Source organism: Hemitrygon akajei, chromosome 8 (genome assembly GCF_048418815.1).
Source record: "Hemitrygon akajei chromosome 8, sHemAka1.3, whole genome shotgun sequence".
Classification (NCBI taxonomy): Eukaryota; Metazoa; Chordata; class Chondrichthyes; order Myliobatiformes; family Dasyatidae; genus Hemitrygon; species Hemitrygon akajei.
In genome coordinates this window covers 90,493,187-90,520,686 of record NC_133131.1, presented here as the reverse complement: position 1 = coordinate 90,520,686, position 27,500 = coordinate 90,493,187, and the positions used below count along the sequence as shown (strand labels likewise).

At 40.3% G+C, this 27,500-nt stretch overlaps 1 protein-coding gene across 4 annotated transcripts in view; it reads left to right on the top strand.

Annotated features, from left to right (window-relative positions):
• The window catches only part of phf14 (PHD finger protein 14), a 259,027-nt gene extending 245,060 nt beyond the window's left edge, over positions 1-13,967 (top strand). Inside the window, exon 18 of one of the 4 annotated variants that reach the window (XM_073054151.1) lies at positions 13,250-13,967. In XM_073054151.1, the coding sequence (XP_072910252.1) occupies positions 13,250-13,342 (93 nt within the window). In that variant the 3' untranslated portion in view covers positions 13,343-13,967. Of the gene's footprint in view, positions 1-595; positions 3,536-13,249 lie in introns of those variants that run through there. The other 3 variants (XM_073054153.1, XM_073054154.1, XM_073054152.1) reach the window with 3 other exon arrangements.
• Positions 13,968-27,500: the final 13,533 nt, after the last annotated feature.

The window sequence follows — 27,500 nt, the reverse complement described above, 5'->3', positions numbered from 1 at the left end:
GCTGTCTGACATGATTTTTTTTTCCTATGATAGACTTGATCAAACTTCAGATAACATATGGTGCTGCTAGTAATTGGAAAATTGACAGACTTGTCAGGAAGCTTTGGGATAGAGAGCATAAAATACAAAGACATAAAATGCTTGTGAAGTAAGGTTTATAGTTACTTCAATTGACTGAAATAACTGAGTAAAAGAACATTTTGTATCACTGCATCAATTTGGTGTTATTAGTTTGAGATAATTAATACTTTTATAAACCTTATTTTCAATATCTTAAATATCTTTTCAAATCAACGTTGAATTAATCAAGGAAATTATCTTTTGATTACATTGTGACAATCATCAAAAGAGAAATTAAAAAGAAGGTTCCTCAGGATGCTAACATGTTAGATCAATATATCGTATTTAAAGATATAAATGAGACCCAAGTATTACAGCATTAAAATAATGAAAATTGATTTAATGCAGATATTGTTTTAGAAATGAAAAAAGGTTATATCAGAGGTTACTGTAAACATTAAGCAACTTTATTACGATTGTCTGGGATTAATGAAGAAATAATGCTTCATCTTAAAAGTCAACATCTGTTTCACAGGAAGATGAAGAAGAGCTGGAGGATGATGATGAAGAAGAAGTGGAAGAAGAAAATGACTTCGCCCCAGTAAATGAATAAGGACCGAATGACTTCATAGAGAAAATAAAGTTGATACATGTCTCAATTTCAGATCAACTCTTAGAAAGCGTTTCTGTTTTGTCTTACATTACAGCTGTTAAGTTGTCAGTTAGTTCTTTGTCTGTAAACCTGTTATAAATACCTCCCTAACTTTTTTAATAAAATGTTGCGTGTATGTATATAGATAATCCTTCATTCATATTTCAATTTTAGCAATTGTTTATCTGTACTTCTCAATCTCAAATCCATGAGTGAATATTTCTTGCTCAGATACCTCTTTTTATAAAGTATCAAATTCCCTATGTGATTGTAACAGAATTAAAATCATTAAAGAAATTAAAGCAATTAGTGCAGTAGATTTTCAGAAGAAGCCATGACCTGTTCTGTTGTCATAGAAGTTCAGTACTTTGCTTTTGAGGACTCATCAGACCTGATGTTTTGGCAGGAGATAACTCAGTCCAAATTCTCTGTGAAATTTTAATTTTGAATCTGTGCAATGCTAATAAATCAAATACAATCATGGGTTCAGATTAAAATTATGCCATTAAAATGAAATTAAAAAATTTGTTTTGAAATTTAAAACTCACAAAGTGCAGAACTGCCTCATTAGAAACCACATTTTACCAACAGCAAAAGGTCTAAATTGGGTGCCAAACTTGCATGTGGAGGCAGCTAAACTACGCTGTTGTCTGCCCTTGAAATTACCTCTTCCCTGTAGATAATATCTAGGTGTAGTTATCCAATAAGAGGCCAGATCCCTGCTGCAGGTGAAGCCCAGTGCAACAAATATCCTTTCCTGTTAAAGGCCCAGTTCCCAGAAGTTTCCGTGACAACCATACACAAGTTTTCATCTAAATAATTTTGCTTATTTTGGTTCGGATCAAACTATGTCCTGATGTTAACTTATTGTACACGCTTGCAAAATGTATATATACTTTGAATGGCAGATGAGTATTCATACTGCAATTTATAAGTTTATATTTAATTTTAAAAGAAAATTGCAACTTGGTTGAAATAATAAATTAGATTTTAGTTATCACTAATTTTAGTGCTTATTACCACCAGAGGAACAAATCCATACTTATCTAGCATGGATCTTCCTTCCACATTAAACATTCTCTTCTTTGTGCTGACAGGATAAACTATCACGGGAAAAATGAGTAAAGGTCTATCCCACATTTAACTAACTGTTGTGCCTACTCACAATGCAGAGACTGCTTTATGAAATCCCCAAAGTTCTCCTATGCTTGCAAAGCACATATGCAATGTTTCAAGATTCAAGATTGTTTAATGTCATTTCCATTACACAAGCGTAAAGGTTAACGAAATAATTGTTATTCGGGATTTGATGCAGCGCAGAAATACACAGTAAGATAAAGAACGTTAAAATAATAAGAGAACACAATAAATATAAATACATAAGATAGCTTATATGCATGGATTGTATGTCCACAAAGCGATGCTAGGCACAGTAGAGTCTGTACATGAGCTGACTGACAGGAAATGAAAAAGTAGTGGTAGTTGGGGATGTGGAGGTGTTGATTAACCTTACTGCTTGGGGAAAGTAACTTTTTGAATGTGGATGCTATGTAGCCTCCTCCCTGATGAGAGTGGATCATACAGTCCATTAGCAGGCTGGGTGGGATCCTTCATGATGTTACTGGCCCTTTCTCAGCATCTTTCTGCTTACATGTCCCCGATGGCAGGTAGTCTGGTGCCACTGATTTGTCGGGCAGTTTTGATGCTGCTGTGGCCACATCGGTACACTTGAAGTCAACCCATTCACATATAATCCCTCCAGCTACAGTGGACTACAACCAAAAGTTTAGCTACCTCATCCAAACCTGTAACCTCCCACCAATTTAGTTTACAAAAGCAGCAGAAGTATAATAAACTACTACCCACAAGTGCCCTTCCAAGGCACACACCATGCTGAATTGGACACACAGTATTTGTTCATCTATTGTCACTGGATTAAAGTCCTGGACCTTCTCATTTAAAAGGACGGTGCAAGTAATTTCAGAAGATTCCAGCAGTGTGTAATACCAACAGCTGCCTTCTCAAGGAAACCTAAAATAAACAATAAATGCTTGTCTTCTTAATGATGCCCATAACCGAAAAAAAAGTACTGAATGAATTTGTTCTTAGGTGCAGTGCATAAATTTAGCCTCCATTTGTTTACGTGGATGTTAGATATGTGAATGAAAAGCAAAAGGAATTACTTAACAGGCCAGGCAGCACCTAGGGAAGTAGAAACCGGTAACATTTCAAACGAATAACCCTTGATCAGAACTGGAGAAGTTAGAAAGCAAGCATATTGTAATTGAAGAGGAGAGCCAGGCAGAGAGAACAAAAAGAAGGTCGAGGAAGAGACCAAGATTGTCCAGGTGACACAATTATTTTCAGTGCATCCTGTTGTATCACCCGGACAATCATGGTCTCCACCCCATCAGAATCAGGTTTATTATCATGAGTATGTGACGTGAAATTTGTTAACTTAGCAGCAGCAGTTCAATGCAATACATGATCTAGCAGAGAGAGAAAAAAAAGTAAATAAAATAAAACATAATAAATAAACAAGTAAATCAATTCCGTATATTGAATAAATTTTTAAATGTGCAAAAACAGAAATACTGTATATTAAAAAAAAGTGAGGTTTGTGTCCAAAGTTTCAATGTTCCATTTGGGAATCGGATGGCAGAGGGGAAGAAGCTGTTCCTGAATTGCTGACTGTGTGCCTTCTGTATCTCTTATCTGATGGTAACAGTGAGAAAAGGGCATGTCCTGGGTGCTGGAGGTCCTTAACAATGGCATTCCCATTGTTTTCTCCATATTTATTGACCGAGATACTGTGTGGAATTGGCCCTTACGGCCTTTCGAGCTGTGCCACCCAACAGTCTCAATTTAAACCTAGCCCAATCACAGGACAATTTACAGTGCCCAATTAACCTACCAGCTGGAGCACCCAGGGGCACCCCTTTCAGTCATGGGGAGAACGTACAAACACCTTACAGACAGCGGTGACATATCTCCCACAATCTTCCTCTGAGACTTAAATACACACTTGCTTTCTTATTTTTCCAGTTGTGATCAAGAGTCATTGACCTAAAACATACATTCTGTTTTATTCTCTAAATATATACCCGTTATGTGGCTACCAACTACCAGTCACAGTATTGTAAAGCATGCCAAATTAATCTGCCAATGAGCTATTTCCTAATTCTTAAGGATCATATGGACCAATAGTCAGTTTTTGTAACAACTTACTTTTCTTGCCAATCAAACGCAGAACATAAAGTGCGGTGAAAACTTTACGTTATTACATCCTTGTGTCAGATCAGCCTCTTAAAGTGAACCCCAACTCAATGTCAGTGGTTGTGAATTATGTATATGTTCCCAAGCGTTACATTACCCTACACAGGCCCACCCAGAATTTACTAGAACTGGCACTGAGCCTGTGCAAAGCTCAGGACAAGCCATCCGGTTCATGTCCTGTGTTCCATGGGTGGAGGAACAGGCAGGTGCCTCTGGCTTGTCCAAAAGTGTGTTGGCACGCTTGTGGTCATGTCTCATGATGCCGGGGGGCATTGCAGAGTAATCCTCCAAATCCTGGCAGGCCCATTTAAGGCAATCTACCAAAATACATTCATGATTACCCCTCGTATCTATGATAAAAGCTTTCCCTTTCTGTTCCAAAATGCGGAACGGGCTATCATGAGGGGTCCTAAGGAGATGTTGGTATGCATTACAGTGGATGAAAACGAACATCATGGAATGCAGGTCAAGAACCAGTGCTGTACGCCATGATGGGAAGTAGGAATAGATGCAAAGGAAATGAGTTTACTGAGGAGGGCAGAATGCTGTTGAGGGGCCAACCAACAGAAGTGGCATCAGAAACAAAATTGTCTGGCAATTGTAATGGCTGCCTGTATACCACTCAGCCGTAGACATCTACAGGTCCTCTTTTGGAGCCATTCTGAACCCCAGCAGGACCCACGGGAAGCAATTGTGCCAACACTTATCCATCAGGGAAGCCCTCAGAGTAGCCTTAAGGAGTGGTGAAACCCCTTGTGTAGGCCATTGGATTGTGAGTGATAAGCTGTAGTGTGGTATAGTCCACACCAAAGGTCTGATGTGAACTGGAGACCACAGTCAGACAAAATATCAGATGGGGTTCCACACCGAGCAACCCAGGTGCTGATAAACGCCCAAGCCACATCTGTGTCCATCATCGATGCCAGAGGGACGACTTATGACCACCCTGTGGTACAATCCACCATGGTAAGGAGGTTCACAAAACCACAGGAGGAGGGAAGAGGACCAACTATGTCCACATTGACATGGTCAAACCATCACATGCGTAAATTCCCATGTATAAATTTGGCCACTAAAGTAGAGTGCTACCCATTGTGTACTGTAACTCTGGATCCTACTGCCTTTGGCAGCCTGCAGTGAGGTTTCATTGCTCTTTGCCTTCTTATTAATAGGCAATGCTGACAGCATCCATGTCACACAAGGAGCATCACCCTGAAAACGTGTCCGTAATGAACAGTATACAACCCTGGCAGTCGGAATCCATAGAGTTCATAGACCTGAGATGCCCTGACGCACTGGCACTGTCAAAGCTGCAAGGCAGTCAGCACTTCCTAGCATTCATACCAAAAAAAAGTGTGGTAAAAGCACAGACGCAACGTTGTCTATTTAGCAGCTTCAGGTGTGCATCAGTTGGAGGCCCTGCTGGGAACCCAGGCCTATTAAGGCTGGGAAAGGAGGAGGAATTTTGCACCTCAGCCTGGCTGAGTGTAGATTATCAGCCATTTTTGCAAGCTTCTAACAGTCAGTCAGGGGTGTCAGTGAGGGCTATGCAAACTTGCTCAGTCATTTACTGCATAAGGAGTTCTTTAAAAATAAAACAAAGATGGTGATTTCCCAGGAAAGGCAGCATATGGTCCATTAGCTCCGAAGGCCTGGAATCCCCCAGTCCAGGCAAGGAGAGCAACTATTTCACATGCTCAGACTCAGTTAGTCCAAAATTTTGTAAAAGTTGAGTTTTCAGCGTGCAGTATTTTTCATGTTCAGGTGGGTGATCAAGCAGACTCAGAGCAGTCCTGTTATGTGGAACTGCTGAGCAACACGACTACATAGTAATATCGGGTGTCGTCCATGGAGATTTGTTGCAGCGTGAATTGGACCTCAGCTTGTACAAACCAAGTGTTGGCATTTTGCTCCCAGAACTAGAGTGTTGGCTGACATGTTGAATAACTCTAGAATCGTCCTAGAGCATCAGAGTCACTAAGGCAGGCTTTCGTAAATAAAACCACAGCGGTATTTTAAGTTTAAGAGAAACCATAACAACTCAGTTTTACCAAACACAGAAATTAAACCGCAGTAAAATACTCATGTTGCTATGTCATCACGTCAGACCAGCCTCTTAAAATGAACTCCAACTCAATGTCAGTGGTTGTGAATTATGCATATGTTTGCACCTATTGCATTACCCTACACAGGCCACTGGATAAATAGCAATAGTAAATGTTTGATTGCTGAGTAGAGTGAGACAGAATGGAAATAGGCTTTCCTTGCCACTGTATCCTTATCAGCCAATGAGTATCAAGTCATACTAAACCCATTTTCCAGCAGTCAATCTATATCTTAAACAATGATAAATTCTCATTACATAGAATCTTTAACATACCAGTGAACTACTTCACACCAGTAATTTCAAACAGCAATAATGCCAGGCTTGTGCCTCACGGAGCTACTACTACTCATACAGGCTTCACTAGTCTGGTAGTCTGTTAGCTTCAAACTGTTGGAAAACTGTATGATCTTGCATGCCCCTGGGCACGCGGCAAGCCATTTTTGTGACAACAGCCGTCCACTGCCTTATTACTTAGAGAGTTCAATGTGCACAACAGCAACCTGCCTTCTGCTGCGTGTGGGTGACCGCTGTTTGTGCTGTAGAGAATGTTGCAGCTTTGCCTATCAGGCACTGGGGCTGTCAATGTGCCAGTGGATTTATCCATAATTTCCAAAATGGAATGTGTAGGGAAGGTGGGAGATTGTGAGGAATAGGTTCTCAGCTCTATATCTACATTATTAGTGATCCTCGATACTGAACCCAGGTATTCTGGTAAGATTCCAAATGTTTCATTGTGTAGGCAAAACAGTCTTATATTGCAGCCTGTTTCATCTGAGTGTTCCTCAAGTGCTTGTGAAGTGAAATTCATGATTGAATAGGTGGCAAGTGCATAATCAGAATCAGGTTTAATATCACTAGCATATGTCATGAAATTTGTGGTTTTCTGGTAGCAGTGCATTGCAATAGATAGAGTTCTTATAGATAGAAGAGTTAGATAGAGCTCTTATAGATAGCGAGGTCAAGGGATATGGGGAGAGGACAGGAACGGGGTACTGGTTGTGGATGATCAGCCATGATCACAGTGAATGGCAGTGCTGGCTAGAAGGGCCGAATGGCCTACTCCTGCACCTACTGTCTATTGTCTATTGTCTAATACACAATAAAAAACTGAATTACTGTAAGAAGTATATATGTAAAAAGTTAAATAAGTAGTACAAAAAAGAAGGGAAAAAAAAGTGAAGTAGTGTTCATAGGTTCAATATCCATTCAGAAATCAGATGGCAGAGGTGAAGAAGCTATTTCTGAATCACTGAGTGTGTGCATTCCGGCTCCTGTACCTTCTTCCTGATGGTAGCAATGAGAAGAGGGCATGTTCGGGGGGCTGGGGTTCATTACTGACGGATACTGCCTTTTTGAGACATCTTGCCTTGAAGATGTCCCTGGATGCAGGGGAGGCTAGTGCCTGTGATGGAGCTGACTGACTGGAGATGTGAGATGTAATATGATGTTTGCGGATAGACAAACATGCAAAGATATGGTCAAGTGTATGAATTTTAAGTACAAATTCCAATTCATAGAGATTATTTATAGATAATAAGGATGGGAAGACTGACCACTGACTATGAGTCACACTACAAGGTTCCCTCCCCACCTCCCTAATCTTTACCACTCCAAAGAAAACAAATTCTGCTTATTCACTCTCCTCACATTTTGTGATCCTCACACCATCATAATAAACTATTCAATTCCAGACAACATTCAGATGAATGCCCTCTGAAATCTCTCCAATACATTGTTCCAAACACATAGCAACCAAAAAATGTCAACAGGCCTCAAAACTGTGGCTTAACCAACATTTTATAAAGTTGTACTGTAACTTCACTGCCCAAGCAAACTAATGCAAGCACACTGAATGCCTTGTTGATCACCTTATCTGCCATTTTCAGGAACCCATGGACTTGTACACAAAGGTCTCATGTTCTTTAACACACTCAAGGGTTCCATCATTCACTAGAATCTGTTCTATCCTTATTAATCCACCCAAAGTGTTTCATCTCATACTTATCAGGATTAAATTTTATTTGCCAGTGCTCTGCCTATTTTACCAACTGATCAATGTCCTCCTCACTAAAAATCATACTACCTTGTCACCTGCAAGCTTACTATTCACACCTCAAACATTCATATCCAGATTGTTAATGTATTTGGAAAACAGTATGGATTTCAGCCGTCGGGTATACTACTGATCATAATCTTCTGATGGCAACACCCTCTACCTCCTGTTACAACACTGATTTTGGATCCAATTTGCCAACTTGTGTTAGATTCCATGAGTTCTTATCTTTTGGATGAGTTTTCTATATGGAACCTTGTTAAGGCATAATAAAGTCAACATAGACTATGCCAACTTGCACAGTTTTAATTGATGCATTTTGCTGTTATTTGAAATAATTCAAACAAATTGTTCAGGCAGGAACAAAGCCATGCTGACCATCTTTGGCGACATGCACAAAATGCTGGAGGAACTCAGCAGGTCAAGCAACATCTACGGAAATGACCAGAGTCAATGTCTCGAGCTGAGATCCTTTTTAGGACTGGAAAGGAAGGGGGAAGAAGCCAGAATAATGTGGGGGAAGGGGAAAGCAGGTGGGCAGGGGAGGGTGGATGAAGTAAGAAGCTGGGAAGAGATAGGTGGAAAAGGAAAAGGTCCAGACAAGAAGGAATCTGATACATCTTTGATTAAGCTCCATCTTTCCAAGTGTAGAACAATTCTGGCCTTCAGCATTTTTCCCTACTGTTAACATTAAGCTTGCTGGTTTGTAATTACCTATTTTATCCCTGCTGCCCTTCTTGAGTAAAGTTATCTGCAAGGTTAATACATACTGGTCAGCTCAGGTATTGTGAAAATAATAGCTTCATTGGGAGCACTTTTGCAGCATACACCGTGTCATATGAATCGATTAGGTCAGGAACTGAATGCTTGCTTGCCTCTCTTTCAGAAGCAGAAGATGTACTTCTGATTACTGAGCAAAATAACTTCACAACCCATTGAAAAAAATTAAAGTTGTCCAGATCATGATATGGTAACAAGTGATATCGAATGTAGCTAGCTGTTTACAGCATTGTAACTTGTTAGATATATGTTTTTCTGAAAACCAATCAGACTGAACCAAACTGGACCATTAAGGTACAGCTTAGCTGCCCTTGGATAAGATGATTATCAAAGAGCTGAAGAACATTGTATTCCTCCTCGTCTAGGGGTTTTATTTTTATAACTTCAAAAGCGTCTGACTGGAAGATCACTTGCTTCTGATTTGCTTCATCTTCTCGCTTTCTCTCTTAACGTTGTAATGTGTAGCTTGGCATTTTAACTAGATCACTAAATAATATTTTATAACTGTCTTCTAGAAGACAACTCTCCAATAAATAACAATTAAAATGCATCTATTCTTTAACTTGTCACATTAACACTTCAATTCAAAAACAGACCTGTAAATAAATTGGATGTAAGTCACATAAAGCATAAGTGTATTACTGAGAACTGTCCTGGCATCTCTAATTAGATGAGTTTTGTCATGGCAACAAAAAGGAAAGAATATTTGCTAGATCTGACATATTTCCAGAATGTTTGTTGCCAAAAGAACATGCTATGGATGAAGAAAAGCAGATTTGTGAAGCTCATGCTTCTTGTATATTAACTTAGTGTCAGTGCATCGACTTATATTTTTATGCATTTGCCATGCTGCTGAAAATTCCTAATTTTTATACTTTATCCATGGAATAGATTTTAATGAGGTCCTCATTTTATGATTGCCATCTTTCTGGATTGCAAAGCTTAATTATGTCTAACTTTTAAACATCCATTTAATTATTACCAGCTAGACCTCTTATTTTCATAATTCAAATAAAAGGATAGTTTGCTGTCAAACAGCAGTCGTAGGACTAATGGGAAATCCAGTCAGCATGATGTCATTACAGCTCGCGGTGTTAGGAGTTCAGAGTTCTATTCCAATTCTAATGTCATCTGTAAGGAGTTTATACATCCTCCCTGTGGAATGAGTGGATTTTCTCTGGGTGTCTGGTTTCCACCCACAGTCCAAAGACTTATCAGTTAGTAGGTTAATTGGTCATTGTAAATTGTCCTAGGATTAAATCAGGGGTTGCTGGGCAACACGTCTCAAAGGGCTGGAAGGTCTTATTTTGTGCTGTCCCTCAATAAATTTTTAAAAAATTAATAAATAGAATTACACGTTAGTTCTTGCTTCTTTGTTTCATTCAATAAGTTGTTTGATTTAATCTGGATTATATGCCTATTTCATGTCAAATTCATTGATGTACTTTAGGAGATCAAGCCTTCACGCTTTCCTGGTTAGGCCAGTGTAACTAAAGGTCCACAGCTATATGGTTAACTCTTAACTTAATATCTCACTAGATATTACCATTTTCCTATTGTCATTTAGAGAAAATTGCTCCCACTAAATGTGTTGTTACTAATAATCTCATTGAAATAATTACACCTTTTTGGTAAAAATCTACCGAGTTATTTACCTGGATCATGTTCCCAGAATCTTCTGGCAAAAGAGTAATATTGCTAATGGTTAAACAAAAATGATGAATCGGAAGTCTTTCTAGTTTAGAATTATTCCATTCAATTAGTCAGTTTCACACTTGCATAGGTAGAAGTGATTAGATAGAGAAAGAGAAGTAGAGTTCACATGCACAAGTACTCAGTTTTCTGGTCCTGTGAATGACTTGCTTACTGATGGCTTAGCCTCTGTACTCCACTCTGTCCTGTCACAGCCGGAAAATGGTGCCTCCCTCATACGCCAGGATGCTGCTTATCAACTTCAGCTCAGCATTTAATATGAACACCCCTCAGAAGCTGGTGGGTAAACTGTCCTCGTTGGGACTCAACGCCTCTCTCTGTAACTGGATCCTGGACTTATTGACAGAAAGACTAGTCAGTGTGTGTTGGCTCCATCCCGCCGAGCAGCGGTGTTGTGTGCTCACCCCACTGCTGATGTGTGACTGCATTGCTAGATCCAGTTCAAACCAAATCATCTGGTTCACTGACGACACAACAGTGGTTGACCTCAACAACAATGATGAGACAGTGTACAGAGAGGAGCTAGAGCAGCTGGTAGAACGGTGCGAGCACAGTAACTTGAGTCTCAATGTGGACAAGACCAGGGAGATGACTGTGGACTATAGGAAGCTGCAGGCTGAACACTACTCACTGCACATAAACAGCTCCTCTGTGGAGAGAGTAAGGAGATTGAGGTGAGAAAACACCCTCCCCCTTTTCAATCTCACCAGTTTCTACAGAGTGTCCTGACCAGATGCATCTCTGATTTGTCCGGGAATTGCAAGACATCTTGTTCGCAGGTTCCTATGTCGTCGTCTCTCTTCCACCCGTCAAAGATATTTATTAGGAACACTGCATTTGCAGGGTCCTTGTCATTGTCAAGGATCCCTCACAGTACATCAAACAATCACTTTGACCCTCTACAATGGCAAAAGGTACAGTGTGGGCTAACATTATTGGGAGAAATTGACATAATTCACAACCACCGACATTGAGTTGGGGTTTTGCTTTAAGAGGCTGGTCTGACATGATGATGTGTTACAGAAGGATTTTTAGCATGCTTTTATGTTTAAGTTTTGGAGTTCAATAAAATGTATAACAGGTTTCATTAAAACGTCTCACTTTGTTTATTTGCGATAAACTACATTGGTGACCCCAATGCTCTATGACAGTTCCAGAGTTATTGAACATGTCAGCCAATGCAGTCAATTTGAAACTGTCTGAGTTCTGAGAGCAAAAAGTCATCACGTGGTTTGTACAAGCTGAGGCCCAGTTCGCTCTGCAGGGAATCACCGCTGACAGCACCAAATTCCATTATGTGGTAATGTCGCTCAGCAATTCCCTGGCTGACGGAGTGGTGAGTCTTCTTGAACAGGCAGCCTGAATATGATAAATACTGATCACCGAAAGCTCACCTTTTATGAACTTTTGGACTATTGGAGTCACAGTGAGCCGAACAGTTGCTGCCCTTACTCAGTCTCGATGATGATAGGCCTTCGGAGCTAATTGATCCCATGCTGTCTCTCCTGGGAAATCACCACCCTTGTTTTATTTTTAAAGAACTCTTCATACAGCAAATGCCTGACCAAGTCTGCATATCCCTCACTAATGCATCCGTGAAGGACTATAGGGAACGATGGTTTGACCATGTCAATGTGAACCTTGTTGGTCCTTCTCCCTCCTCCCAAAGTTTCACACACCTTCTTACTATGGTTGTCCATACCACCCATGGAACATAGGATCCGAGCCGGGAGGCTAGTCTGAGCTTGCTTTAAGAGTCTGGTCAGATGTGATGACATTATTATGTAAGGATTTTTAGCATGCCTTTGTGTTTAGGTTTTAGAGTTCAATAAAATGTTACGTGTTTCATCAAACATAAAATGCCTCACTTCACTTAATTTGCAAAAACCTTTAACAGTGGCATTAAGACAAGGACAGTTAAGATGAAAAGCTGCTTTTTCCCCCAGGCTGTAAGATTGCTGAACTCCCTGCCACCTCCGAGGTCTCATCTTGTATGAAGCACCAGTAGTAGTTATATACTCTTTACTCTTTTACATGTTTCCTAAATGCACATTATTAGTTGTTAATTTTTTTGTGTGATTTTATTTAATGTGCTGTGTGTGTGTATGTATGCTATATGCACTGTGTTGCACCTTGGAGAAATGTTGTTTCATTTGGTGGTATACACGTGTACGGATGAATGGCAATAAACTGAACTTGAACTTGTTAACTAATACAGTTTACAGGAAAAGAAAAGTTTAGTTCTGCTTATTTTAAATTTTTAAACAAATATGAAGCTATGTATAATTATAACACAGTGCAACAGAGGAGGCAGTACTAACCATGTGCTTTCAATGAAAGAGCAGTTCTAATTCATCCTACTCTCTGCTCATTCCCCATAACCTTGTGTTACCTTTTTCTTCTTCAAATCAATATCTAATTCCCCTTTGAAGGTTTAATATTGAAGACAAACTTGTAGAGTACTCCAAGCCCTAATTACTCATTGAATTAAGATTTTCCGTGTTAATTGTGTTATATCTGTTTTCACTTGCCAGCTAAATGGCTTGTTCATTTTTTGCTCTATCTAAACCACTTTGGATTCAGATTCCACTTTTCAATTTACTTCCAGTTTTCTACAAGCGATCCTTGGCTGATGGTGGCATCCTTGACTCCAAGCAATGAAGCTGTAGGTTTGACTCCCATTCCAGAATCTCTCGGTTGATATATTCAGTGCGCTACATTGTCAGAAGTGCCAGCTTTCAAACCGCAGGTTGAGCTGAACCTCAACTCATCTCTGAATCATCTCAGGCACCATCACAGGGAGGACTGCAGATGGTAGTGGAGGGTTATTAGTATAAATTTTGTACATCTGTGATAACATTTCTGAAGCACTTTAGTGGCAGAGAAATACTATAGGACATTCTAAGGTTGTGAGTGGCTCTATATAGTAAAAAAAAAAAGAAATGGGAACAGGAATAGTCCATTTAGCCTGTCAAGCTTGCTCTGCCATTATTAGATATACCAAAATAAAAAATGGCTGCAGTTGCTTAGCACTTTAGTGCAAGCATGTTTATTAGGAAAACAAAAATCAAACTTACAAGACTTAGTGAAAATAGCAAAAAGAAAACTGAAAATATTTACAAAAAGTTATCTACCAAAAACACAATAATAGCTTCATACTACTCATGTTCAGTGGGTATTCCTGCAGCCCCATTTCTCTCTTTTACTGAGGGCGGTGAGTTCCTGGGACATACCACCTTTAATTACCAACAAAGATAACTTAAGAGTACAAATGAATTAGAATATGAAACACCTCACAATGTAGTTACAATCATATTACAAAATAAACAGAATTATCTGCCTAAAGTACACTATACAAACAACATTTACACATTTACACTTCCCCATTACTGAAGAAATAGTATGTGAGCAGTGGGAAAGGCACCACAAAGCCAACCTGCACGCATCAGCTCAGTTTAGGACCCATTATGAGCATATTCCAGGGGAGACGTTGAAGTGCATAAACTCAGCACAATGACATCAGAATGACAAGGCAATGTTTGCGTGTGTGTGTAAATGTGCAAGTGTAAGGTGTGCGTTTACTGAGTGCTCTCCATCCCAGCCATTCCGTAAGATCATGGCTGGGCTGGCCATATTCTTTTCTATGTTCTGTTACGAGAAGAGATTAAAAGCTGGATTTTTTTCAAAGTTGTTTTGAAAAAAGAGGCGAAGTGCCCAATGACTCCCGTAAACCCCTGGCCCATGCCTGCTTGAAATGGAGAAGAGGATCCTCAAGTCCTTGTTTCAAAGCATAAGCCCAGTATAAATAGTGGAAGGATGACAATACTTCGCAAAATACCCAACTACTTGATCATCTGCATCTTGCCCCATTTGTGGCAGAGTCGTCTTTAATGGCAGCTCTGTTTTTGTTTTGCTCTGGGGAAGGGAATCCTACCATTTTCAGTCCATCCTTCCAGGATTCCTCATTTCTGGTACCTCTGCAGTCAATCACCTTTACCTCTACTCCAAGGCTGTCATGTCTTTCCTAAAGTTATGTGCTTAGTACTGAATACAATATTTCAACTACAGAATTGTCCAGAAAAAATACATTCGCAGTTATGTCAATATATTATTTCTGGAAACTAGTTTTACATATTAATTGTATAGTATATTTCAATCTGTCGAACAGCATGGAAACAGGGTGTTCAGTTTAACTAGACCATACCAACAAAGGTTCCCATCTAAACTAGCCTTATTTGTCTGCATTTGGTATATATCCCTCTAAACCTTTCCTATCCATGTGTCTTTTAAATGTTATTAATATACTTGCTTCGGCTAATTCCCCTGGCAGCTCATTCTATAAACAAATCACATTCTGGGTGAAAAAGTTGCCCCTCAGATTCCTATTGAATCTTACCTTCTCATCACGGACATTATCAGCAAATGTGTTAAGGACTGTGTACTAAACCGGACTAGCCGGGTGTTCCCAAACTGGAAACCATGGATCCACTCTCCTGAAGTCTAGGTCTTCAGCATTCAAATCAGGTGACCCTCATATTTACAAGAAATCAATTAACGGCATCTGTAAAGCTATCAGAGGTGCTAAGAGTCCAAAATCAAGTCCCAGACAAGCTGTCAGCTACGGCAGGGATTATATGCTACAATAGGTTAGAAAATGAAGTTCGGCAGAATTGCAGAAAACGGCACGTTCCTTTCTGATGGTTGAATGTATTCTCCGCTCTTTCGAACAGAAGGGAAGTGGCTTTCCATCACACAACCCAAAGAGTCCCCCCCCCCCCCCCCCGAATCATTGGAAGAGTGAACCAATGGAAAGCACCAGGCCCAGACACCATTCCTGGCTGTGTCCTTAAATCCTGTGCAGATCAACTGGATGGGGTACTTACAGACATTTCTATCCTCCCCCTGCTTCAAAATGAGGTTCCCACCTGCCTTAAGAAGAACACTATCATCCCACTCACCCAAGAAAAACACCATAATTGCCTCTGATATCTACCATCATTAAGTGCAGGCCATGGCATTCATCAACACCAGCCTTCCAGACAGCCTCAGCCCACTGCAATTTGCCTACCCTACCACTGAAACACATCCTAGGTAGGCACCATCTCCTTGGCCCTACACTCATTCTTGCAATATTTGGACTATAAAGACACCCATGTCAGACTATTCTTTATTGACTACAGCCTGCCTTCAATCCTTCAATTCCAAGCAATTCTTCATCAGATTCCAGGCTTTGAGAGTTCATGCCTCCCTCTGTAAATAGATCCTTGACTTCCTGAACCACACACGACACTCCGTACGAATAGACAGCAACACCTCAGTCACGATTATTCTACAGACTGGTGTGCCACAAGGTTGCATTCCCAGGCCCAACTCTACTCCTGCACACTCATAGCTGCATGGACAGATTCTGCTCTAACTCCACCTACAAGTTTGCAGAAGCTGCAACTGGATGACTTTCCACTCATACGGGAGGAGATAGCTAGGAGCCATAGGGAGGTAGTCACTCCTAAGTTGCAGGAGGCAGGTAGCTGGATAACTGTTAGGAAAGGAAAAGGGAGTAGGTAGCCATTGGAAAGTGCCCCCGTGGCTAATCCACTCATTAATGAGAAGACTGTTTTGGATACTGTTGGAGGGGACGACCTAAAAGTGAGAAGCCATAGTGATCACGTCTCTGGCACTCAGTCTGGCTCTTTGGTTCAAGAAGGGAGGGGGTGAGAAGAGGACACAGTAGGGATAGGGGATTCCATAGTTAGAGGAGAAGACAGGAGATTCTGTGGAGGTGAAAGGCACATCGGATGGCATGATGCCTCCCCGATGCCAGGGTTAGGGATGTCTCAAACATTCTAAAGGGGGAGGGTGAACAGCAGGAAGTCGTGGTACATATTGGTGCAAACGATGTAGGTAGGAAAAGGGGTGAGGTCCTGAAGAGAGAATAGAGGGAATTTGGTAGAAAGCAGTAAAGCAGGACCTCAAGGGTAGTAATCTCTGGATTGCTTCTTGTTCCGTGCACCAGTGAAATTAGGAATGGGATGATTTGGCAGATGAATGTGTTGCTGGGGAATTGGTGCAGGGGTCAGAGTTCCAGAATTCTGGATCATTGGCACCTCTTCTGGGGAAGGTATGACCTGTAGAAAAAGAACAGGGTACACCTGGTACCCAAGGGAGACCAATATCATTGCGGGCAGGTTTGCTTGAGCTTTTGGGGTGGGTTTAAACTAATTTGGTGGGGGAATAAGATCCGGAGTGATAGGGCTGAGGATAGGGCAGTTGGTATGCAGATAAGCGCAGTGTGTAGTGAGACTGTGAGGAAGGACAGGCAAAATAATAGGGCAACATTGAAGTTAGTGGCATTATTTGAAGTGTAACATGGGGGGGAAATTGAAAAGGGTGATGAATACAGGTCTGAAGGTGTTATACTTGAATGCATACAATTTACAAAATTATATAGATTACCTTATAGCGCATTCAGAGATTTGCAGGTGTGACGGGCGTGTGGCTGAAAGGAGATCAGAGCTTGGAGCCTAACATCCAAAGATGCACTTTGTATTGAAAGGACAGGTAGGTAGACAGGATTGGTGGCATGGATTTGCTGGTAAAAATGAAATCAAATCCTTAAAAATAGGTGAAATGAGATCTGAAGATTACAAAATTTGAGTACAGACAAGAAACCTCAGGGGTGGAAAAGACCATGATGGGAGTTACATTGAGGCCTCTGAACAGTAGCCATGATATGGGGTAAAAATTACAATAGAAGATCGAAAAGGCATGTAAAAAGGGTAATGTTACAATAGTCATGGGTGATTTCAATATGCAGGTAGATTAGAAAAATCAGGTTGGTGCTGGATCCCAAGACAGAGAATTAGAAGTATTGCTACAAGATGCCCACTAGTGAAAGTGCAATTCTGGATTGTGTAATAAACCAGATTTGATTAGGGAACTTAAGGTAGTAATATGATAGAATTCACCCAGCAGTTTGAGAGGGAGAAGCTAAAATCAGATGTGTTTGTATTATAGTGAAAGAAAGGGAATTACAGAGGCAAGAGAGAGGAGCTGCCCAGTTGATTGGAAGGCAACACTAGTAGGGATGATGTCAGAACAGCAATGGCTGGAATTTCCACAGGCAATTCAGAAGGCTCAGGATAGATACATCCCAAAAATAAAGAGGTTTTCTAAAGGGAGGATGATGGCTGACAAAGAAGTCAAAGATGGTATAAAAGCAAAAGGGAGAGCGTATAATATAGCAAGGATTAGTGGAAAGTTAGAGTAGTGGGGCACTTTTAAAAACCAATAGACGGCAATTAAAAAAGTAATAAGGAGATCAAAGATTAAATATGAAGGTAAACTAGCTAATAATATAAAAGAGGATACCAAATATTTTTTCAGATACATAAAGAAAAAAGAGGTGAGAGTAAATATCATACCACTGGAAAACGATGCTGAAGCAGTTGTAATGAGGGACAGACTTAATAAGTATATTGCATCAGTGTTCATGGAAAGAAACCAGCAGTATGACAGAAATTCAAGATTATCAGGGGGTAGAAGTGAGTGTAATTCCTGCTACTAAGGAGAAGGTGCTTGGGAAACTGAAAGGTCTGAAGGTAGATAAGTCACCTAGACCAGGTGGACTACACCCCCTGTTTCTGAAAGAGATAGCTGAAGTGATAGTGGAGGCATTAATAATGACTGATCAGGAATTACAAGATTCTGAAGTGATTCCTGAGGACTGGAAAATACAAATGTAGCTTCACTCTTTAAAGAGGGAGAGAGGCAAAAGAAAAAAAACATATAAGCCAGTCAGCCCAACTTCAGTGGTTGGGAAGATGTTGGAGTCTATTATTAATGATAATACAAAAATAGGTGGAGGAGCAGGTAGACAGACTAGGAGAATATGCAAACAAGAGTAGATGGAATATAATGTAGGGAGGGTGTGGTCATACACTTTGGTAGAAGGATTAAAGTCATAGACTATTTTCTAAACAGGGAGAAAGTTCAGCAATCAGAGGTGCCAAGGAACTTGGAAAGAATCATGCAGAATTCCCTAAATGTTAACTTGAAACTTGTGTTGGTGATAAGGAAGACAATGCATTAATTTTGAGAGGACTATAAATATAAATGCAAGGAAGTAATGCAGAGGCTTCATAAGACATTAGTCAGACCTGACTTGGAGTATCGTGAGCAGTTTTGGGCCCTTTATCTAACAAAAGATGTGCTGGCATTGGAGAGGGTCCAGAGGAGGTTCACAAGAATTATTCTAGGAACGTAAAGGTTAATGTATGAGGGGTGTTTTATGGTTCTGCACCTGTACTTGCTTAAGTTTAGAGGAATGAGGTGGGGAATGGGGTATCTCATTGAAGCCTATCAAATATTGAAAGGCCTTGACAGAATGGATGTGGAGCACATGCTTCCTATAGTTGTGGAGCCTATGACTAGAGGGCCCAGCCTCAGAATAAAGGGGTGTCCCTTTAGAACAGAGATGAACAGAATTTATTTAGTTAGAGGGTGGCGTGTCTGTGGAATTCACTGCTGCAGAGGGCTATGGTGGCCAAATGATTGGGTATATTTAAAACGGAGATTGGTAGGCTCTTGATTAGAGGTTACGGGGTTCAGGGAGATATTTAATTAGCCATGATGGAATAGTGGAGCAGACTTAGTGAGCTGAATGGCCTAATTCTGCTGCTTATCTTATGACCTTATGGTCTTTAGCCAATTCTGTATTCTGTTAGCTAGCTCTCCCTGGATTCCATGCAATCTAATTTCCCATAGGAGCCAACCATGCAGAAACTCACAGGTCCACATAAACTGCATCAACGAGCTCGGTTACTGCTTCAAAAAACTCAATCAGATTCATGAGACATGATCTCTCATGCACAAGCCACCATAACTATCCCAATCAACATTGCCTTTCCAAAGGCATGTGTATTTTATACCACAGAATCTAGTAGATTACCTACCTACTGGTCTATAGTTCTCTGATTTTTCTCTTCCAATTTGAAGGCATAACATTAGTCACCTACCGGTGTACCGACATTTCACCCTTCACTAACAGTGATAAATATTTCTTTACCTGGCTTCCCGCCATTTCTTCCCTAACTTCCCAATCATTCTTGGAGATACCTGATCAAGTCTTGGATATTAGTTGAGAACTTCACTCATCTCCTACAGCTCCACAACAGAGATGCCCATTTTCTTCCTTAAGGGGCCCTATTTTCTCTCTCTACTCTTTAACATATTTATAAAATTGCATTGGATTCTCCTTAATCTTCTCTGTCAAGCTGCCTCATGCCCCTTTTTGCCCTTCTGATTTCCTTCTTAAGTATACCCTTGCAATCACTGTACTTCTCCAGTGATTCAAATGATCTCAGCTTTCTGTATCTGACTCATGTCCACTTCATTTTTCTGACCAGAGTCTCAATATTCCTCAACATCCAGAGTTGCCTACTTCTGTCAGCCTTGTTCTTCACTTGAACAGGAACATGCAGACCTTGAACTCTCGTTAATTCATATAAAAACCTCTCACCTACTGGGCATCCCTTTGCTTATGAGCAGCCTCCTCCTATCAACTTTTGCAAGTTTCCGTCTAATAACAGCTAAATTTTCCTTGCCAAACTTTTGTTTTCTCTTCAACAATTTCTAATTGCATAAAATAATTCACATGCAATACAGGATATATTTGGGCAACCCAATCCAATTTTATTGAGGGATAAACAATGGCAAAATCAAATAATTCTCTCACTACTATCTGCACTCTTCTCTTGGATGGTGCTTAAATTGTTTTGCTAATATTTTAGAGAGCAGACAAAGTTCAATTAAACATTCTATTTGAAAGATAGCTCCTCTGACAACTCTGCTCGTCTACACAACCATAAGAACATTATCTATTCAACATTTCCCTGGACATTAGATAGGTGGAGTTGGATTCTGGTCATCTGATTAAAAAAACATGCTATAACTTCAATAAAAAAATAAATTACAAAAAAACATGCTATATGACTGATCTGAGGCAATGAACTAATAACAAAGACCAAGTATTAAAAAACAAACCTTGTTCCAACAAACACCCAATAAATGCATTTTTTATTGAACAGATGGATGTAACAGGTAAGATCTGTATTGTGCTTCCGTGGTTAAATTTATGGAAAAAAATGTCTGGTAAAGTATAGAAGCATAAATAATTTTTAGTGTGTTAATTTAATTGGCTGTGTCATCTTTAAATATATTGGGAATAAGCTGGAATGAATCTTCACCAATTGCTAATTTACTGTTTACTGTACTGATGTGACTAAGAAGGATATTCAGTGGGAAATTCAAATAAATAATCCTGAATTACAATAGTATTTGATTGACGAGATTTAATATAAATAAGGCATTTTGACACATTAAGCCTGTCTGAATAAATAAATTTTAAACCACAAGATGTTCAAAAGATCCTGTATTAAGCCTGCCCTAATGATCCATGAAATGAAAGAATTAAATAAACACAATATTGCAATTGAATCATAGCTGAAGAGAGAAACAAGATAGAGATGAATAATGAAATCTAGAATTGTAAAATGCTAAACTATAAATAAAATAGAAAACATTACTAGAAAGAAATGTTTAAGATAGAAAATACATTTTCAGGTATTTAGCCAGTAAAATGTAGAGGTTTGATATAGAACTGAAGAGAGAGTATATTTTCCCGCTGATCAGTGAGAGTAAACGGTGGGCATATTTAGCGATAACTAGGAACTCATTGTAAACAGAAAGCAGTTATGGACTTAGAAGGGACAATTTAGAATTTATAACAAGATATATAAGTACATAAAACAGTAACGGAGGCATTAGATGTAGAGTTAAAATTGCAAAATAATTAGTGGGGAAGCTGAAAGGATCTTGGTGGGCACAAAGATAAAAGTTTATTTAGATGAGCATTTACAGCAAAAGGAGACTCAACTACATAACCAATATATGTCATATTAATCAGACAGTGTTCAGGTTGGTGTTCATCAATGGTTGGGAGGTTTCAGGTCAGTTTTGACTGCAAGTATTGGTTAGAAGTTAAGGAAGGATCATTAGTCAGGATATAGGCTTGGATGTCACGGAGTATACTTGGTAGTTAGAGAAGATAGTTTGATTTTTAGTTAAGGAGTAAAAGTGACAGTAAAAATAGATTATTGATCAAGGTGGGACTTAGAAAACAAAGCAGGTATGCTAGTCATTGTATATAAATGACTATCACAAGGCTGGAATGCTGTTGGGAAGGGAGAATCAGATTGGTAACACTAGGCAACAAATTTTTTCAGAAGTGTTACTTCCTCAGAAGTTTATTCTGTTTATGATAGACCACATAAGGTTGAATACAAATATAATTTCAGACTACTTGTATCATGTTGGAATTTGGAGAAACAATAAATTAACTTTATTGAATATAATGTGTTTAATTGCATTATGGTGCGGAAGCTTTGCAATAGTTCAACTAAGCTAAACATGTTTTGTTGATGATTTTCATTTGTACTCAGTGTCTAAGGCTTCTCACATAAGTGGCCAACAATAATCAGTCAGCATTGATGGATTCCAGTTACCCTGATAGCGTTTCTCCATGACTGCAATGGCCTAGTGAAACCTCTCACCATGCTCATCACTGACAGAGCCAAGATTTGCAGGGAAGTAGTCTAAATGGGAATGCAGAAAATGTATCTTTAGTGGCATGTTACAATTCATGGTTTTGTGTGCTTGAAGCATGTTGTCAACTTGCAGCATATAGTTTGGTGCTCTGTAGTTGCCAAGAAAATTTTCAACAACATCCTTGAATGCTCTCCATGCGATTTCCTCCAGTCCCACTAGAAGTTCTTCAAATTGCCTGTCATTGATGACATGTTTAATGATCAGTAGCCCAAAACCCATAAGATACATCCAAAAGTATCCAAGAAGCAAAATCTTTGTCATTCAGTGTAATCAGAATTGCAACTAGGAACACGTTATTCAGGAAATTTGATTTTCCTGTTTTTATTAAAATTGTTTATTATAGCAATCAGCATATTTTAACATATTCTATCATTGGTTTTAAAGTTTATGATGCATTTATATTCCATTTACAATAGACAATAGGTGCAGAAGTAGACCATTCGGCCCTTCGAGCCTGCACCGCCATTTTGAGATCATGGCTGATCAACTACTATCAATACCCGGTTCCTGCCTTGTCCACATATCCCTTGATTCCCCTATCCATAAGATACCTATCTAGCTCCTTCTTGAAAGTATCCAGAGAATTGGCCTCCACTACCTTCCGAGGCAGTGCATTCCAGACCCCCACAACTCTCTGGGAGAAGAAGTTTTTCCTTAAATCTGTCCTAAATGACCTATCCCTTATTCTCAAACCATGCCCTCTGGTACTGGACTCTCCCAGCATCTGGAACATATTTCCTGCCTCTATCTTGTCCAATCCTTTAATAATCTTTTATGTTTCAATCAGATCCCTTCTCAATCTCCTTAATTCCAGCATGTACAAGCCCAGTCTCTCTAACCTCTCTGCGTAAGACAGTCCGGACATCCCAGGAATTAACCTCGTGAATCTACGCTGCACTTCCTCTACAGCCAGGATGTCCTTCCTTAACCCTGGAGACCAAATCTGTACACAATACTCCAGGTGTGGTCTCACCAGGGCTCTGTACAAATGCAAGAAGATTTCCTTGCTCTTGTACTCAATTCCCTTTGTAATAAAGGCCAACATTCCATTAGCCTTCTTCACTGCCTGCTGCACTTGCTCATTCACCTTCAGTGACTGATGAACAAGGACTCCTAGATCTCTTTGTATTTCTCCCTTACCTAACTCTACACCGTTCAGATAATAATCTGCCTTCCTGTTCTTACTCCCAAAGTGGATAACCTCACACTTATTCACATTAAACGCCATCTGCCAAGTATCTGCCCACTCACCCAGCCTATCCAAGTCACCCTGAATTCTCCTAACATCCTCATCACATGTCACCCTGCCACCCAGCTTAGTATCATCAGCAAATTTGCTGATGTTATTTTCAATGCCTTCATCCAAATCGTTGACGTAAATTGTGAACAGCTGTGGTCCCAATACCGAGCCCTGTGGAACCCCACTAGTCACCACCTGCCATTCCAAGAAACACCCATTCACCGCTACCCTTTGCTTTCTATCTGCCAACCAGTTTTCTATCCATGTCTTCCCCCCCAAATGCCCTGAGCTTTGATTTTACCCACCAATCTCCTATGTGGGACCTTATCAAATGCCTTCTGAAAATCGAGGTACACTACATCCACTGGATCTCCCCCGTCTAACTTCCTGGTTACATCCTCGAAAAACTCCAACAGATTAGTCAATCATGATTTACCCTTGGTAAATCCATGCTGGCTCGGCCCAATCCTATCACTGCTATCTAGATATGCCACTATTTCATCCTTAATAATGGACTCTAGCATCTTCCCCACCACCGATGTCAGGCTGACAGGTCGATAGTTCTCTGTTTTCTCCCTCCCTCCTTTCTTAAAAAGTGGGATAACATTAGCCATTCTCCAATCCTCAGGAACTGATCCTCAATCTAAGGAACATTGGAAAATGATTACCAATGCATCCGCAATTTCCAGGGCCTCTTCCTTTAGTACCCTAGGATGCAGACCATCCGGACCTGGGGATTTGTCAGCCTTCAGTCCCATCAGTCTTCTCATCACCGTTTCCTTCCTAATATCAGTCTGTTTAATTTCCTCTGTTACCCTATGTCCTTGGCCCAGCCATACATCTGGGAGATTGCTTGTGTCTTCCTTAGTGAAAACAGATCTAAAGTATTCATTAAATTCTTCTGCCATTTCTCTGTTTCCCATAACAATTTCACCCAATTCATTCTTTAAGGGCCCAACATTGTTCCTAACTATCTTTTTTCTCTTCCCATACCTAAAAAAGCTTTTGCTATCTTCCTTTATATTCCTGGCTAGCTTGCGTTCGTACCTCATTTTTTCTCCCCGTATTGTCTTTTTAGTTAAGTTCTGTTGTTCCTTAAAAACTTCCCAATCATCCGTCCTCCCACTCACCTTAGCTCTGTCATACTTCCTTTTTTTTTAATGCTGTGCAATCTCTGACTTCCTTTGTCAACCACTGTGGCCCCTTTCCCCCCTTTGAATCCTTCCTTCTCTGGGGGATGAACTGATTTTGCACCTTGTGCATTATTCCCAAGAATACCTGCCATTGCTGTTCCACTGTCTTTTCTGCTAGGCTTTCCGTCCAGTCAACTTTGGCCAGCTCCTCCCTCATGGCTCCATATCTTCCCCTGTTCAACTGCAACACTGACACCTCCGAGCTGCCCCTATCCTTCTCAAATTGCAGATAAAAACTTATCATATTATGATCGCTACCTCCTAATGGCTCCTTTACTGCAAGATCGCTTATCAAATCCTGTTCATTACATAACACTAAATCCAGAATAGTCTTGTCCCTGGTCGGCTCTCGTACAAGCTGTTCCAAGAATGCATCCCGTAGAAACTCTACAAACTCCCTATCCTGTGGTCCAGCACCAACCTGATTCTCCCAGTTCACCTGCATGTTGAAATCCCCCATAACTACTGCGACATTACCTTTGCCACATGCCAATGTTAACTCCCTATTCAACTTGCACCCAATATCCATGCTACTGTTTGGTGGCGTGTAGACAACACCCATTTGGGTCCTTTTGCCCTTACTGTTCCTCAGTTCTATCCACACAGACTCTACTTCTCCTGACCCTATGTCCCCCCTTGCAAAGGACTGAATCTCATTCCTCACCAACAGGGCCACCCCACCCCCTCTGCCCACATTTCTGTCCCTACGATAGCACGTATACCCTTGTACATTCATTTCCCAGATCTGATCTCCCTGCAGCCATGTCTCCGTTATCCCAACAACATCATTTAAATATACATATCAAGGTTTAAGTCTATCATTCATCTTATGCAAATTACATTGTATTATCCTATAAAGAACAATACTTAATGCAGGTCTTTGAGGAACCATGCCCCCTTTTCATTATAGAGTTATGCAGTAGGCAGATACTTCCTGGTTTAGTAATTATGTTCATTCAAAAATTCTGTAAGATATTCTGAACACATTGATCTGACAACAAGTAAATATCCAAAACATTTTATTGAACTCTCTATGGAGTAAAAGGCTGTGGTAAATATGGGATGACATTAAGGTTCATGAAGATGACGACAGAATTAGATCCCTCATTCAAATCTATACTGTGGTCTGGCATAAAAAAACGAACGTAAATTTATTCTTTTCCTTCTATAACCTCAATATTCTTTTGCAGTAATGATTCTGGTATTTATTTATTAAAAGAGTATGCAGCTTATTTGGTTTTGATTTTTCCAAACAATATGGTGCCGAATAGGTAGATAAACATGTTCTTAACACTTATATTTTTTCTACTCTCAATCACTGACAACAATTTATAACTCCTTACCTAGAAAATAATTTTGAGATATAAAGATCAATATATAAATGTAAATAATTTATTTCTTGTTACTTAAAACATAAAGTGCCAGACATAGCTTTTTAGTAGACATGGAGTCAGTCTGTTTCCGAAGTCTCCCTTGATTGTCCACATTATGGTTACTCTGCACATTCCAGACCTCTGTGATGCTGAGGCACAAATGTCAAATCAATAGTATACCCATTCATGAATTAGGAAGATTAACCGAATATCACTGCTTATTTCTAATTGAATAGAAAAGTAGGGTTATTATTAACCCTAACCCTTAGCAATAAGTACTCCTGTTGCGGGGGAGGGATGGCCTGCCTGGGGGAAGCAACAGTAGCCACGCCTCTGGCACAGAATCTGATCCTGTGGCTCAGAAGGGTAGGGAAAGGAAGAGGATGGCAGCAGTAATAGGGGACTCTATAGTTAGCAGGTCAGATAGACGATTCTGTGGACACAGGAAAGAAATGCAGATGGTAGTTTGCCTCCCAGGTGCCAGGGTCTGGATGTTTCTGATCGTGTCCACGATATCTTGAAGTGGAAAGGCGAACAGTCAGAGGTTGTGGTACATATTGGTACCAACGACATAGGTAGGAAAAGGGAGGAGGTCCTTAAAACAGACTACAGGGAGTTAGGAAAGAAGTTGAGAAACAGGACCTCAAAGGGAGTAATCCTGGGATTATTGCCTGTGCCACGTGACAGTGAGTATAAGAAAAGAATGAGGTGGAGGATAAATGCGTGGTTGGGAGATTGGAGCAGGGGGCAGGAATTCAGATTTCTGAATCATCAGGACCTCTTCTGGGGCAGGTGTGACCTGCCCAGAATGGACAGGTTGCACTGGAATCCGAGGCGGACCAATATCCTGGCAGGAAGTTTTGCTAAGGCTATTGGGGAGAGTTTAAACTAGAATTGCTGGGAGGTGGGAACCGAGCTGAAGTGACTGAGGAAAGGGAAGTTGGCTCACAAATAGAGAAAGCTTGGAGACAGTGCGAAAGGGAGGATAGGGAAGTGACAGAGAAGGGACGCACTCAGGCTGATGGTTTGAGATGTGTCTATTTTAATGCGAACAGTATTATCAATAAAGCGGATACGCTTAGAGTGTGGATCAGTGCTTGGAGCTATGATGTTGTGGCCATTACAGAGACTTGGATGGTGCAGGGACAGGAATGGCTACTTCAAGTGCCAGGCCTTAGATGTTTCAGAAGGACAGGGAGGGAGGCAAAAGAGGTGGGGGCATGGCACTACTGATCAGAGATAGTGTCACTGCTGCAGAAAAGGAGGAAGTCATGGAGGGGTTGTCTACGGAGTCTCTGTGGGTGGAAGTTAGAAACAGGAAGGGGTCAATAACTCTGCTGGGTGTTTTAATAGACCATCCAATAGTAACAGGGACATTGAGGAGCAGAT